The following is a 16007-nucleotide window of genomic DNA, read 5'->3' on the forward strand; positions in this document are numbered from 1 at the left end:
TTTGACCTTTTCTTATGTTATCACACAAGTCTCTTTTATATTGTGTGTAGGACTGCATCTGATCACCGAGGAGTTCCTGTGAAGTCAAGTGCGGAGCAGCCCCCATCCCCTGGCCTCCGTGCGGACCACTCCCCCGTGATTCGCGACTCCAGCAAGACCCCAACACCCTCCAGTACCCCATCCACCACCAACAACATTAAACGTCACGCATCCTTCCACGGCATCTTGCCATCAAAGAAAGAGGACATTGCCCGCAGTGGTTCCACTGTAAATATGTTAACTCTTAGCTCATTGCCTTAACCATGGTGTTAAATTTAGACTAACTGTTTTATGGTTTTTATAAATACTTGTTCATCATGTTATTGTCAAAGCATCATGTTTAATCAAAATGATAAGACTAGGCGATTAATTATCATCTCAAATGCCCATATCAACTAATATCGTTCATGCGTTAACAGTGAAAAACGGTTTTTCACACCTTATCAAATTGCCTTTCAACTGTCATTGCAATTTTTACAACTTGCGAAAATTTTAACACCTAGCAATTGTTTGTTTATTTTGGAACACGCGTTCGGGAAAAAGTTTGAAATTATGTCCTCGAGGGAGCCATAAGGTTTTGTGCACGATTTGTGTACTTGGGACCGAGGATATTGCTCGACTGCTCGACATGATTAGGTTTCGATGCAGCGTGGGTATATTTTATATGAAAATAGAAGGAAAAAAGTTCGGGACCAAGCTCTGACTTCGAGGGAACGCCGGTTCTCGAACGACCGCTTGTTTGAGGGAACGCAGTTTCACTGTAATTCAATTTGTTTAATGTTGTCAATGGTTTCTGAGAAAAAAAATCAAAGATGATTAAAAAAATGTGGATTATTCTGTTTTTGATGGTGACAATGTCATGTTTTACTGTTTCAGGAAAACTTAGCAGAGAAAGTACCATCATCTACCAAGCAGCAAAACATTGTAAGTGGCTCACAAACAGAACATTTCCCCTTCCTGCCTGTCCACATATTGAAATCACGTTCATGTAGTTACTGCATCAACATATTGTTGCTTTCCTGTGCATAAATCATTTATTTCATTAGTTTCCATTTTGACATTGACTAACTTATTCAGCCCAGTTTCACTATTGTATTGGCTATTCACGTAACCATGTTGCTTATGTACAGAATGTTTATCTTAAACCTTCATCTACCCTATTAATCATCATCATCATCATCATCATCATCATCATCATCATCATCAAGTTTGCATTTAACCTACTTCATTCCATTTTATTTCAGCATCGTTCTAGGTTTCTCATGCATCCCCATCATAGAAAGTATAAGATTGATAAGCTATTCTTTTCAAGACATATGCTTTCTATAGCAGAGTAAATTAACTGTAATAACGGTGAGTGCTGCAACTTATGTCAACGAAATGTGGTCTGGGCCTGTAACTTTGCATGTACAGAAACTTATAAATGCTATTAAAGATCTGGGCTACTATAAAGCTTTTATAAGCCTGGGCTAATATAAATCTGAAAAGGCTTTTATAAATCTGGGCAACTATAAATCTGGAAAGGCTTATAAATCTGAAAAAGCTACCGTATTTTCTCGACTATAAGGCGATTCGCTTATAAGACGGCCCCCTAACTTTGCCCATGAAATCTGGTGCTTTTTGTTTCGACTCGCTTATAAGACGGTGTCAATTTTTAAGCAAATCTAAAATGCTAAAATTCTTCCTAATGTGTAAAAATGTTCAAGCTCAACGGATAATTATCGACTTTCGCGGTAACTGTTTTTGTTTTACTCAAAGAAAATGGCGGTCAGCTGTGAGCTCTCTATTTTGGATGTAGGTTAAAAAATAGTACATGGTTACGCGTTTAAGTTTGCAGGTCGTTACTTATCGGAATTTTAATAATTAATCAATAACAACATATGTTTGTTTTAGTTTATTTTTTTATTGAAGACACCAATGAAGTTCTTCGGCAAAATAAATGGCTTCAATAACATAACTGCGAAAAACCGAGGCATGAATAGGTGTTTGTTTAGCAATAATGCTTTAGGCAATAATTGTCCCTTGATTGGCGACGAACATAAAGGATTCATATTCGCATTGTCATTTGTTTGCTTAATCAAATTGACAGTTAGGTACCCTACATCATTCCAATTTATTGATTTGATATATCTGTCAAACTAATTATACTGACACGCGCCATGAGAAAAAATGCAGATATAACGGTACACTGTGTGACGTCAGAGCACGCGCGGTGAAGAGATTTCGTGTTGTTGTTTACTTAATTGCCCCATACTGGTATCGGCAGACGATATACTGGATAGACAAATACCCTATGTAAAATTTTACTGATTTTGACTTGAATCTTTTTTTAATATTTTATCGACTCGCTTATAAGACGGGTCCCCTACTTTTGGGGTAAAAATCAGGACCCAATTTCCCCGTCTTATAGTCGAGAAAATACGGTATTATAAATCTGGAAAAGCTATTATAAATCTGAAAAAGCTATTATAAATCTGGAAAGGCTTTTATAAATCTGAAAGTCCTTTTATAACTCTGGAAAGGCTTTTATAATTGTGGGCTACTATAAACTGGAAAGGCTTTTTAAATCTTGGCAACTATAAATCTGAAAAGGCTTTTATAATTCTGGAAATGCTTTTATAAATCTGGGCCGGTATTCTTAAAACATCTTAAGTCATTTCCTAACTTAAGTCATTTCCTAACTTAAGTCATTTTCCTAAGTTAAGTATCTCAGCAGTCATTCGATATTATAACTTAATAATATCCTAAAATACTTAATTGTCATTGATGTTATTGAATATGCATATTTTATTCTAAAATCACTTATTTTTTTCTTTTAATTTGACAATGAACATTTTAAGAAATCAACTTAAGTTAAGAAATGACTTTAAGATTTTTTATGAATACCAACCCTGGGCTACTATATAATCTTAAAAGGTATTTATAAATCAGGGCTACTATAAATCTGAAAAGGCTTTTATAAATCTTGAAAGGTTTTTTATAAATCTAAAAAGGCTTTTATACATCTGGGCTACCGGCATTATAAATCTGAAAAGGCTTTTATAAATCTTTAAAGGCTTTTTATAAATCTGGAAAGGCTTTTATAAATTTGGGCTATTATAAATATGAAAAGGCTTTTATAAATCTGAATGGGCTTTTATGAATCTGGAAAGGCTTTTGTAATTCTATAAAGGCTTGTATAAATATGGAAAACTTTTGTAAATGGGGGCTACTATAAATCTGTATAGGCTTTTATAAATCTGGGCTACTATTAATCTGGAAAGGCTTTCATGAATGTGGAATGTCTTTGATAAATCCGGGCTACTATAAATCTTTGATTTTATAAATCTGAAGGCTTTTATAAATCTGGGCTACTATAAATCTGAAAATGCTTTTATAAATCTGAAAATGCTTTTATAAATCTGAAAATGCTTTTATAAATCTTGAAAGGCTTTTTATAAATCTGGAAAGGCTTTAATGAATCTGGAAAGGATTTTATAATTCTGGAAAGGATTTTATAAACCTCGAAAGCTTTAATACATGTGGGCTACTATAAATCTGGATAGGTTATTATAAATCATGGTACTAGGCAATTATTAGTCAGGAATGTCTATCATAAATGTGAAAAAAGCTGTTATAATTCTTAAAGGGCTACTATAAAACTTCTGGAAAGACTAATAAATCTGAAAAAGGTATTGTAAATCTGAAAAAAGGATATTAAAATGTCATTTTTCCCATGCCTATGACATTTTTTTTTGTTGTTGATATAGTTTGTTTCACTAAACATGTTCAACTAACATCGCCATGTTCATCTTAATACTAACACAACAGTTGCCTGTGTGTTCCTTGTGTGCATGTCAGAAATCAGATCCCTCTCTCCATCATTCCCCTCTTACATCACCACCTCTTACATCACCACCTATGCCCTTAAGTGATTATATATATATATATGCTCTATTATTATTCCATACATAGTTCTCACGCTATATTTAATTTCAGTATTGCAACACATGTGTACAACAGTATTACTAAGTTTGGTAATTTAACTTTAAAAGTTATAATGTTATATTTCTGTAGATATATGTTTATTTGTTTTCATTCTATTTTTCACAGGGTTGATCAGTATGTATTGATTTACTGGATTACAAACTTGTTTTTGTTGCTTTGTTTTGCAAGTTGATTATTATTGCTAGTACATAATAATAATATAATGAATAGGACCAAAAGCCATTGTTTACAACTTATGCTTGTATGTGCCGAATGTCATCCTAACCCAGCTGCACTCAATGTGGCTGAAAGTTGCTTATGTTGATATTTTTCATTGCATTGTTGGCAATTCACTGTTAGTTAATGCTTGTTAAACATCAAGATCTTCACAGGAAAATGAGACTCATATTGACATACCAGTCTTTAGAGATGTGCTCTGAGCATTGGCATGCATTTTTGTTACATGTACAATTAGCTCTGATATAATTTAAGCATCTGTTTTATAATTTTTAAATTCTTCCTGACAACATTTACAGCGAAGACAGTATTGGATGTACAGAACTGCTTCGTTAATGTACCCACCGGATCCAGAATCGGTGATTTAGAGTCTCTCTTGGTTAATAGGTTTTAGATGTTTGGAATTTAAAAATCATTATTAGAAATGGATATGAAGGTCAAAATCATTATCATAGAAATGGCAAACATTAGTTGACGTAGACTTAAAAGAGACAAACATGTTCATATGTTTTGTATCTGTAGATTTTGATTTCCATATTTTTGTCACATTTGGTATTCAGAAGTAGTAACATAGAATTATATAGTAAAATTATCATTATTACTTACAATTGGGATTTTGAGTATGGTAGTACATGTAAATACAATATTTTATATAGCTTACCATCTTTGTACTGGACATAATCATTTTGTTCTGAGAGGTTTCATCCTATCAGGTGATTGATGAATATTTCCTAACAATGGATTTTGATATTGATGGTGTAGTTAAAGTTATCTTTCCTTACATATTTCTCTGGTGATGTGAAAGACTCAAACTATTGCATCCAATATTTTTTCTATGTATTATAGCAATTTATATTAAAAATGCACTACAGTCATTAGAAGGAATGTGATAAAGAAAAAAAATCCTGGAATAATATTGCAATTTTATGATAATGATTTCACCTTGTCATTATTTCCCTTGCAGGACATCACAGTGCCAACAACGCCGACAAGACGCCACCGTACACGGTCTCGTTCCCGGAGCCCTGCCAACCACTCACATGTCCCTATAATATCGGCCGCCCAGTTACAGCGGCCAAACAGACTACCTTCCTCTGCCACGTGACCTTGTGCGCTCTTCCTGCGGTTGGAACACTCGTACATGGCTGCCATTTGACAATGCAACATGTTTTCACTAGCTGTTTATCAAGTGTTTGAGCATGGATATTGGGGCTTTAATGCAGCTTTTATACACAGTTTGAAATACAGCTTTTTTAGAACTCTCTCAATGACTTCAGAAAAACACATAATATTTTTTTATAATCCTGTTGTCGTTGCAGAGTATTGAACAAAAATATGTACATTTCATTACTTGGCATATTTACCTGTGAACAATGGGGGTTGGGATATTTGGGCGTTTTCACTGGAATTGCATTTATATCTCAAATGCTTTTAGGCATTTACATGTTGTGTTCATTATTTTTTTTATATTATTAGATTAACTGTAGTTCATAATGGGTTATTTGTTCTTGTTCTCAAGTGTACATGTTGTAATTGCGTCTTGTTTTTGGATAGGACGTTGGTTGTATAGTTGTATTTCACAAGATTAGTTATGTTGTTAAATGTTTAGGGATCAATCCATATTCAGCTGATGTGATACACTTTCCTGTGATATCTATGTTATTTAATGTAGCAACAAATCACACACTTTCGGAGACATATCTGCAAATCACTCGTGTCAATATTTTGAACATGGGGAATTATTCCTGCAGAGCCATTAAAACACCTCTCAACTGCTGGCTTTTACAAGAAAAAATGTGTCAAAGCGTAAGTGGAAGTGTTAACATATAAATGGGCTGTTTCTTCAGTACTTAGTTAGAGTTAACAACATCGTTGATGTCATTGTTGTTATCTTTAAAATCTATATTGCTCTGGAAGTTTCACGGATATGCATATGATTCACAGTATTCCTAACTAGAGTTGGGACAACTGTTTGAGCTATACTTATTCTACATGTATTAAAGGGACTGTGTCACAGATTGGCACCAAAAAAAGGTTTTTTTCTGTAACGAATCTCAGGACAATTATCTAATAGAATGTGTTACGCTTTGATATCATTATAAATTGTAAAAAAAAGTACCAAAATGTAAAAAAAAAACGGGTCTGAACCCGCGTCGCCAAAATTGAAGCCCAGCATCTTACTAACTGAGCTACTAAGGCTTATTCTAATCGGTCGACATAATTAAGCTATACACCTATCTCGGTAATATCACGTGATAACACCGACTAGCCAATCAGGCATAAGGAATGAATTCTACCAGGTGACATACCCAGTAATCTTTTTTAATGGAAAAATACAAAATAACTGCTAAACTGAAATAAATTGTAAACTATGTGGTACTTGGGTTAGTAAGTTTCAATGCATTGTACACATCAATGCCAAGTTAATGTCAGTTTTCGACAATTTTCTTTTTTTCTGCTATTTTATCATACGTGAGACAGCCCCTTTAAAATATATGACACACCATAAAATATTTCATTGTTAAAAGTTAACAACCATTTGTTTATCATATTGTTAACAAAGTTCTGAACAAAATAAGGCCAGTGTGTTTAAGCTTTTTAAGTGGAACTAAATTTAATGTTCAACAGTGTTATCTTTATGATATTGTTTAATGAACAAATTAACATGTAAATCCTCTCCTCTCTGTGCTTAAAATTTATTTGGTTAAATATGTCTTTAGCCTGTTGTTAATGGCTCTTTATCTGTTCTTGTTTCTTTCTGTTAGGCATATATTGTGCATATATATGTAGATGTTACTGGAGGTAGATACATTGAATATTTTATCATTTGCCATTGATGAAACTTGCATAAAAAATAAACAATATTCCTTACAACTTCGCTGTTTATTGTACGTCCCAATATATTATCGGAAGTTGCTTCTGTCATATTGCTTCCGTCACATCGTGTCCCATCAAATCACTGAACAATCTTGTTTTGCATTTAGCTCCAAATGTATTGCACATACCCTTATGCAACTTCATAGGAATGTTGGTCAGCATTGGAAGTTGACCAGGTTCAACAAGTTATGGACTTTGAAATAGTAAAAAATGGTCTGAAAATGTTTGTCCCATGCAGCTCCAAATATATTGGACCTAATCCAATTAAACTTCATAAATACGATGGTCAGCATTGGAACTATGGACTTTCCGTTTCTTTACTAATTACATTACACTCGGCTAGTCAAGAATAAGAGTGATTTTGAAGTAGAATGGTGTTGCACAGTGTAGTGTAAGAGATTTTAAACCAAGCTAAAACAAAGATCAGTGGAAAAAACACCAAATTGGGATTATTTTCTGCTTAGTCAACCTTTTGGAAAATTAACCTTTTGGCGTCAAGCTTACCGTATTGTATGCAGTTCAAGGTCAAACCACCTATCATAAGGCCTTTTACCATGTATGCAGTTCAAGGTCGAACCGTCTATTTGAGGGGGTGGCTTGCAAAAAATGGTAGCAGGAATATGTCAAGGGCAATATCCTTATCGGGCCTCCCCAAATTCCCCCATACAGTTTTAAAATCAAACTGATAGCTGAACATACAATGGAGGCTTAAGTTACCGCTATTTCCAACCTGGATTCAGTGGCCACTTGTCTTAAGCATTGACTTTGACCCTTTCCCAAAGGTATCCACTTAATACAGGTTTGACTGTATTTCCAATAGTATGAAGTTATGCTGTAGGACCCCATATATCCAGATACCAAGCTGCAATAGTGACCGTAAACGCTCATCTTATTACGTGAAACTGCAATGGTTACCTTACTAATAGTTCAACTTACAATAGAAAACTGCAGTGGTGACCATACTTTAAGCTCAACTTCCGATGGAAAACTGATAGCTGAGCTAACAATGGAAAACTGCAGTGGTGACCGTACTTATAGCTCAACATTCAATTGAAAACTGCAGTGGTGACCATACTTATAGCTCAACTTACGATGGAAAACTGCAGTGGTGACCTTACTTATAGCTCAACTTACGATGGAAAACTGCAATGGTGACCTTACTTATAGCTCAACATTCAATTAAAAACTGCAGTGGTGACCATACTTTAAGCTCAACTTCCAATGGAAAACTGATAGATGAGCTTACCATGGAAAACTGCAGTGGTGACCTTACTCATAGCTCAATTTTCAATGGAAAACTGCAATGGTGACGTTACTAATAGCTCAACTTTCAATGGAAAACTGCAATGGTGACCTTACTAATAGCTCAACTTTCAATGGAAAACTGCAATGGTGACCTTACTCATAGCTCAATTTTCAATGGAAAACTGCAATGGTGATGTTACTAATAGCTCAACTTACGATAGAAAACTGCAGTGGTGACCATACTTTAAGCTCAACTTCCGATGGAAAACTGCTGAGGTGACCATACTTTAAGCTCAACTTCCAATGGAAAACTGCAATGATGACCTTACCAATAGCTCAACTTTCAATGGAAAACTGCAATGATGACCTTACCAATAGCTCAACTTTCAATGGAAAACTGCAGTGGTGACCTTACTTATAGCTCAATTTACAATGGAAAACTGCAGTGGTGACCTTACTTATAGCTCAATTTACAATGGAAAACTGCAGTGGTGACCTTACTTATAGCTCAATTTACAATGGAAAACTGCAGTGGTGACCTTACTTATAGCTCAACTTTCAATGGAAATCTGCAGTGGCAGTGATTTTTTTTGGAATTATTTTTACCGCCTGTGCCTTGCAAATAGGGAAAATATTTTGCCTTTGGGAAAAATACAAAATCAGGCCAAAATAGCTAATATAATGGCTAATATACATGTTTTAACTTTATAATGCATACAAAATGCTGTGAAAGAGTAAGTAATGTCAAGATTTTGTTTAGATTAAATGAAATTCATTGATTTTTTATTCATTCACATAATGGACATGTATTAAATTGGGAAAAAAATATAAAATTTTGGGGAAAATGGACAGTTTTTCGCAAGGGGAAACAGCCTTTAGAAGGTAGTATATCGCACCAAAAAAAATCACTGAGTGGTGACCTAACTATAGCTCAATTTACAATGGAAAACTGCAGTGGTGACCTTACTTATAGCTCAACTTACGATGGAAAACTGCAGTGGTGACCTTACTTAAAGTTCAACTTATGATGGAAAACTGCAGTGGTGACCTTACTTATAGCTCAACTTACGATTAAAAACTGCAATGGTGACCTTACTAATGAGTAAAATGGCCCAACTTATGATGTGAAACTGCAGTGGGGACCATAATAGCTCCATGTAAAATGTGTTTTTTTAAATTCCTAAAATTTTAAATACAGTAAAACTGCGATCGCTCAAAGTCGCCGGGGACCGAGCCTAAACCTCGAGGAAACCGATGTTTCGAACGACCCGATTTTCAATTCTCCAGTCTGTTATAAAATATATTTCAGTGTATTTCAAGTATGAAGTAGTCTGTTTACTAAGACAACGATTATGTGTTGCGTTGTGGAAATCGCTGATATGTTCAAAGGCTGTCGTTTACTTTATGTATACTTAAATATAAAATGTAAAAGAAATATCAATAAATCGATTTTTTTTACCAAATACCCATATTGCAAAGCAAAGTGTCAAAAAGGTAATATTTTCAGATATTCCGATGTTGGATCGATATCGTAGTGTTTATTCATATTTTTATTACTCATTTACATTTCTCACAATTAACTGCTCGTCATTAACTTCTCATAATTATGTTCTAAACTGCCCATATCAACTAATATCGGTCATGCGTTAACATTGTTAAACGGTTGTTCACACCTTATAAATTGCCTTTCAACTGTCATTGCAATTTTTACAACTTGCGAAAATTTAAATACCTAGCAATTGTTTGTTTATTTTGGAACATGCGTTCGGGAAAAAGTGTGAAATTATGACCTCGAGGGAGCCATAAGGTTTGTGCATGATTTGTGTACTTGGGACCAAGAATATTGCTCGACTCCTCGACATAATTAGGTTTCGATGCAGCGTAGGTTTATCTTATATGAAAATAGAAGGAAAAAGTTAGGGACCAAGCTCCGACCTCGAGGGAACGCCGGTTCTCGAACGACCGCTTGTTCGAACGATCGCAGTTTTACTGTACCATGATTCATTGAACCATTAACAATAAGCAGCCCAGACAAAATAAACACACCAACCAACATGCACTGTGGCTTCCAATTATCTTTCTTATTTGGGTTGTATAACTACTGAACCACAAAGAAAAGTCATAAAGCATTTATTACAGACAAACAAATCCTAACTATAAATCACTTATCCTCTTTAGTGTCAGAAGGATCAGTCTTAACTTTCCAGTCTTTTGAGTTCTCCTCAACTTCAGCGTATATGCTCTTAGTGTCCACAGGATTGATGGACTCTCTGTAGTGTTTCATGATGTCGTGTTTCTCCCAGGGCTTCTGCACCTGAGGATGGTTTTTCAGCCTCTCAATCTTGTCCTTCTGTTTCTTGTCCTTCCAGCCCGTGAACGGCTCCACCCCCTGCAGTTCATGCCTCTCCCAACGCTGGCTCCACGGACGCATGTTCAGCTTAACCTACAACATTCAGATCACGTATGGGGAATGCCCTAGTAAAAAGACAGTTACATTTACAGAGTGTCCAGACAAGTTTTTTCCTCAGAAATATTATTTCTAGTAAGAGTTCCTACAGACTTTGATCCCCAAATCAATAGAGGCCATCTACTGACCATGACCAATGTGAATAAAAGTTTGTGAACTTTACAAACTATTTTCTTCTAGAATAGGTCACAATGACCTTGACCAACTTAGTAATGCCCAAAATAGGGTCATTTACTCACCATCACCAATGTGTCATTCAAAGTTACTATATAAACAAAATTGTGACACAAACAGAAACATAGCTGCTGGACAAAGTGATACTTTGAACGCGACACAATAAACTGACCTTGAGTTGGTTGACAGGGACATCCATGCCCTTGTGAATAATAGCAGGCTCCATATCCTGGGGGAAATATGAAAACTCATGCGGGCAGTCACGCAGGTAGAAGAGCTCTTTGTCAAGTCGCTTTTCAAGTCGGATAACCTCAATTTTTTGGATAACTGGGCTGTAGATCTCATACATCACCTCAATACCTGATGACAAACATTCCTCTTCATCAATATGAGACATACTTAATATAAGTCATAGCATTCAAATAAATAAATAAACCATACTTTTTGTTCAACGGTTAAAGACATTCCATTATTTGTTTTTACTGTATTATACTGTGTATAGGATGCTAGCATAGACAGGACGCAGTCAAAAAAACAGGTGAAAACTCAGGGAAAAAAGCTTAATACCATAGATCACTGGACTATCTTGTTTTGCATTTAGCTAAAAATGTATTGCATATACACTCGTGCAACTTCATAGGAATGTTGGTCCTCATTGGAAGTTTAGTTAGACATTTCACCAGGTCCTACAACAGTTTTGGATTTTGACATGGTCTGAAATGTGTGCCCCATAAGGCTCCTAAAAGTATTGGAACTTATCACATTAAACTTCATAAATATGGTGGTCAGCATCTATTGACTTTCCGTTTCTTTACTGATTATATTACAAACTAGGCGAGAATATGTGTGATTTTGAAGTAGAATGGTCTTGCCCCCTCTGAACCTCCACAAGAAATATCCTTTACACAGTATAATACAGTATCATTTCTGAACTTTATCCCATAAATTTGAAAAAAATGTACAGAATATTTCTTTTCGAAAATCATATTTTTATGGAATAACTATTAATACTATTTCTAAAAGTTCTAAATCAGTTCGACAAATTTCAAAGTTTTTCTTGCCTTGTCCATCAATGATATTTCTGAGGATGATCTTGTGGTGAAGGCCTGGATCATCTCTATGTATACAGATGCCCAGAAACCGGGACGACTTGCCTGGCTCATTCTTGTCTGCAACTGTTACTGCCAGAACGCTGCCTGAAATAGGATCATAAACAAAATGTATTAATTTTTTTTTTACATGGGTTGAACAGTTTCTTCATTGCCTTTCAACATTTGATTTAATTACTTTGCAACAAAAGTACAAAGAAAGACTTTATTCAAAATAATTATTCTTAAATCTTTGAGGAGGGTTATACAACGTATATATCACCTTTAACATAAACACATACCGGGGGTAAATTACTTCTAGTTTTGCACTGCATGCTTACCAACATAGAACTCGGGTATAATGATGTTACGTCGCCGGCTGTACATGTCTCGTCTTTCTAGCATCTCACAGAGCCGATCTCGGTAAGCCCAGTCTGGTCTTGGCAAGAACTCCGGATTTTGCTCCCTTATAAAATATAAAGTTATTTGACAAATGATCTTGGGTCTTTGGGCATAATTATAACAAATTATAGGCAGAATTTATAATTTTATGCAAAACACAGAAACAATTTGTTATAATACTATGTTTGGAACTAATTTTTAATTGTATGAACATTAATATAATGCAAAACAAAGTAAAATGTTTAGTAGTGTTCAATATTGTGCTTTATCTTTTAAGATAGTTCAAATCTAAAATTAAACGCACAAAAATTTTGCATTTGGAGGTCTTTTATCAACATTTTGCAATGTTTCTGGTACATATTTTTCTTTGTCTGCGTTCAATGGAGAAGTTCTATGACGTTCAAGGGTCTGGCTTCGGATTCTGTGTGACTGGTAGCAGCGGCGTGGACACAAGCAGCCATCACCTGAATATACACCGATATGCAAGTTAAAACAACCAGGGTGTTTTCATTTCCATACATGCCATTTTCTTCAAGATCGCTATCTTCTGTCAATGTGAAACCCCTTGATGTAGACAAGTTTTTCTTAAAAGGACAGCAGAATTTAAGAAACAGAGTGTGATACAAGATGATCTGGGTGAGATACCCTTATTTTGTTTTGATTTGGTTCTTGAAACATGCCCTTTGTTAAGCAATGACAATTTTCCTGCATTAACCTAGTACTTGGAACTCAAACATTCCAAGTACTACTCAAACATCAAACATCAAGGAAGCTATGGTATAATTTATAACATCTTGGTGTGACATGGCCAGGGATTGAACCTTGGACCTCCTGCTCCTAAAGTGGACGCTCTAACACTAGGAAATCAGGGCAGTTTTAATTGTTTGCATGTAGTTTAATATAAATGTTAATTCCTCAGAATCTCAGTTTTCCCTTTCACAACCTGGTACTGGAAAGTTTCGTGTAGTTGTATAGAGCAGATGCACCATAGCTTCGGAGCAATTTCTGCTTATTAGGTCTGTTCTGCTGTTTTTTCTATCTGAAAATGTTCTTGATATAATTGGTTTTTAAACAATGGTCACCACTTTTTGTTAAAAGAAGTGACTTATTTTTTATAATTCACATGTAGGATATCTTTTTTTGTTAAAAAAACATATAAACTCAACAAAAATACACACTCATTCGGATTTATTATCCTGGAATATATAGCACCTCATGTTTTTGTCTCTCTATTTTTACAAGTTATATGTCTGTAAGCAGATTTTAGCAGTTAATTCAAGTATTAGTTTAATATTACCTTAAGGGCACATTACCCCGATTTGGAAGTAACTTATCAGTGTTACATGCATTTTTTTCTTCTTTTAATTAACACATGACAGGGAATTAAAGCATGGTTTGCAGGCTAGACACTAGCAGTAACCCAGGGACCCGAGACACCTATATTTTAACAGGATCACTACAGCCAATTGACTAGGGAATCTACAAGATTAACAAAGATAAAACTTTGCAACTGCGATAATTTTATGATTTTAGTGCCCAACATCTGCAACATCTATAAATGAGCAACCTCTTCATGTAAATAGCAGATGCATGTTATTAAACGTACCAAAATCCACTTATTTTTTGTACAATAACTATATCCGTTTGTCAAAAAAAGAAGATACAATACTCAACAATGGTGGTGTTGTTTTTCTTTCAAACTGAATTCAATCAACACCGCCCAGGCTGCCCATATTAGCTACTATAATGAGCGATCAGGGATACTTTTTTATTTTGACATTTCAACACAACAACTCTCTATCATTTAACACCCCGGGTGAAATAATTTATTGTAATATTATGCATCGATGTTGAATAATAATCACAAAATTGTTCAATATATACCAGCAGTGATCTAAACTGGATTGAATTTGTCATTAGAGTCACGAATACCATCTTATACATGTACACAACCAGTCAGATTTGTCCCTGATTTACAGATATCGGGATACTTGATAAACAATCAACAAATGTAAGATTTTATCATATCTGAACTAGCTACAATAATGAGCGATCAGGGATACTTTTTTATTATTTTGACATTTCATGTGTATCCCTGTAACGCTACAACTCTCTACCATTTAACACTGGACGAAACAATATATAGTAATATTATGCATCGATGTTGAATAATAATGATATAATTGTTCGAAATGTACCTGACAGTGATCTTAACTGGGTTGGATTTGTCTTTAGAGTCGTTATTTTCACATAAATATACTCTGGGTCACGAAATGAGCGTAGCAGGCCACCATTTTTATACATGTTGATTTTTATCGAATAAATTTGTACCTATCCGTCAATGATGGTTAACCCTGTGCGCAGTCACAGTTATCCTCCCTTTTCTATGTATTGTGCAGAGCAACGCAACAGTGTTCAAAAATGGTGATACCTAATCATCATCATCATCATCATCATCATCATCATCACGAACATCATCATCATCAACTTCTCCCAACTTGACCCATCAAACACGTTAGCGTTCAGCGCATTGAAATGGTTGCATTTTAATAGTGTTATTTAACCGAGCCTATTAACGACCAAAATATTCTAAATCCTCTACCCCGTTTCATACATGTACACAACCTGTCAGATTTGTCCTAGATTTACAGATTAATGGATACAATCGATGCATGTAAGTGCATTATGGTATCTGAACATGTTTTTTTGGCATAATGACATAAATAAATGTGTGTTTGATAGTAGGCAATGATATTTTCGTAGAAATTTGAATTTATAACAAAGATAATTTAAAAATTGTGGCCGCGAGGATCCTCTGCGCAAGGCCCGTTTGCTACTTTTTGCTGGGATGGTGGACGTCACCAGTCTGCCATAGTCTAAAAATTGTCAAAAGACTGGTTGACGGTCATTTAGGTGGACTAATATCTGAACATGTTTTTTGGCATAACGACATAAATTAAAATAAATATGTGTTTAATAAAATGCAATAATATTTTCGTAGAAATTTGAATTCATAGCCGAGATATTTTCAAAATTGTGGGCGCAGGGATTCTCTGCGCAAGGATTGTTCGCTATTTTTTGCTGGGCTAGTGGACGTCACGAGTCTGCCATAGTAAAAATATCTTCAGAAGACTCGTTGACGGACATTGAGGTGGATTATGTCCCATATATGATGTTGAGGGACGTGAAACTCTTGAAATCAGTGTTATTTCGAATGCAAATCAGTCTATTTAGCATAGAATATGTATAAGAACATTATTTAGTTGTCTATAACCTAAACTAACATGAATAGTCGCGAAAATATATTGCATTCCGTATTATAATACTTATGCTTTAACGCTGTGTCTTAATAAATGTGAACATTGTAAACTGTTAGAAAAGAAACCAAAGGTTTAAGATACTAACTAATCAGTGGCAATAATGCCGGGGTTAATTTGCTGATTTTAGTCGATTGCATTCTTCTTATTTCATCTAGATGTAACAGACGCTTGATGACATTGAAATTTTAGTCG

The 16007-nt window shown here is 35.0% G+C and overlaps 2 protein-coding genes across 13 annotated transcripts in view; one reads left to right on the forward strand and one right to left on the reverse strand.

Annotated features, from left to right (window-relative positions):
• The window catches only part of LOC128238150 (uncharacterized), a 57315-nt gene extending 50199 nt beyond the window's left edge, over positions 1 to 7116 (forward strand). For 10 of the 12 annotated variants that reach the window (XM_052953735.1, XM_052953733.1, XM_052953734.1 and 7 more), the window contains 3 exons: positions 51 to 267; positions 916 to 963; positions 5207 to 7116. In XM_052953735.1, the coding sequence (XP_052809695.1) occupies positions 51 to 267; positions 916 to 963; positions 5207 to 5347 (406 nt within the window). In that variant the 3' untranslated portion in view covers positions 5348 to 7116. The other 2 variants (XM_052953739.1, XR_008261637.1) reach the window with 2 other exon arrangements.
• Positions 7117 to 10478: 3362 nt separating this feature from the next.
• Positions 10479 to 15992, reverse strand: LOC128238151 (39S ribosomal protein L19, mitochondrial-like). The gene is made up of 6 exons (XM_052953744.1): positions 15901 to 15992; positions 12800 to 12959; positions 12435 to 12559; positions 12067 to 12201; positions 11178 to 11365; positions 10479 to 10807 (listed from the first exon to the last, which is right to left on the reverse strand). Exons 1-6 carry the CDS (start codon positions 15950 to 15952, stop codon positions 10526 to 10528), a joined length of 942 nt encoding a protein of 313 aa, XP_052809704.1. The 5' UTR covers positions 15953 to 15992; the 3' UTR covers positions 10479 to 10525.
• Between the last annotated feature and the right edge of the window lie 15 nt (positions 15993 to 16007).

The sequence above is a fragment of the Mya arenaria genome, chromosome 6, assembly GCF_026914265.1.
Source record: "Mya arenaria isolate MELC-2E11 chromosome 6, ASM2691426v1".
In the NCBI taxonomy this organism is placed as follows: Eukaryota; Metazoa; Mollusca; class Bivalvia; order Myida; family Myidae; genus Mya; species Mya arenaria.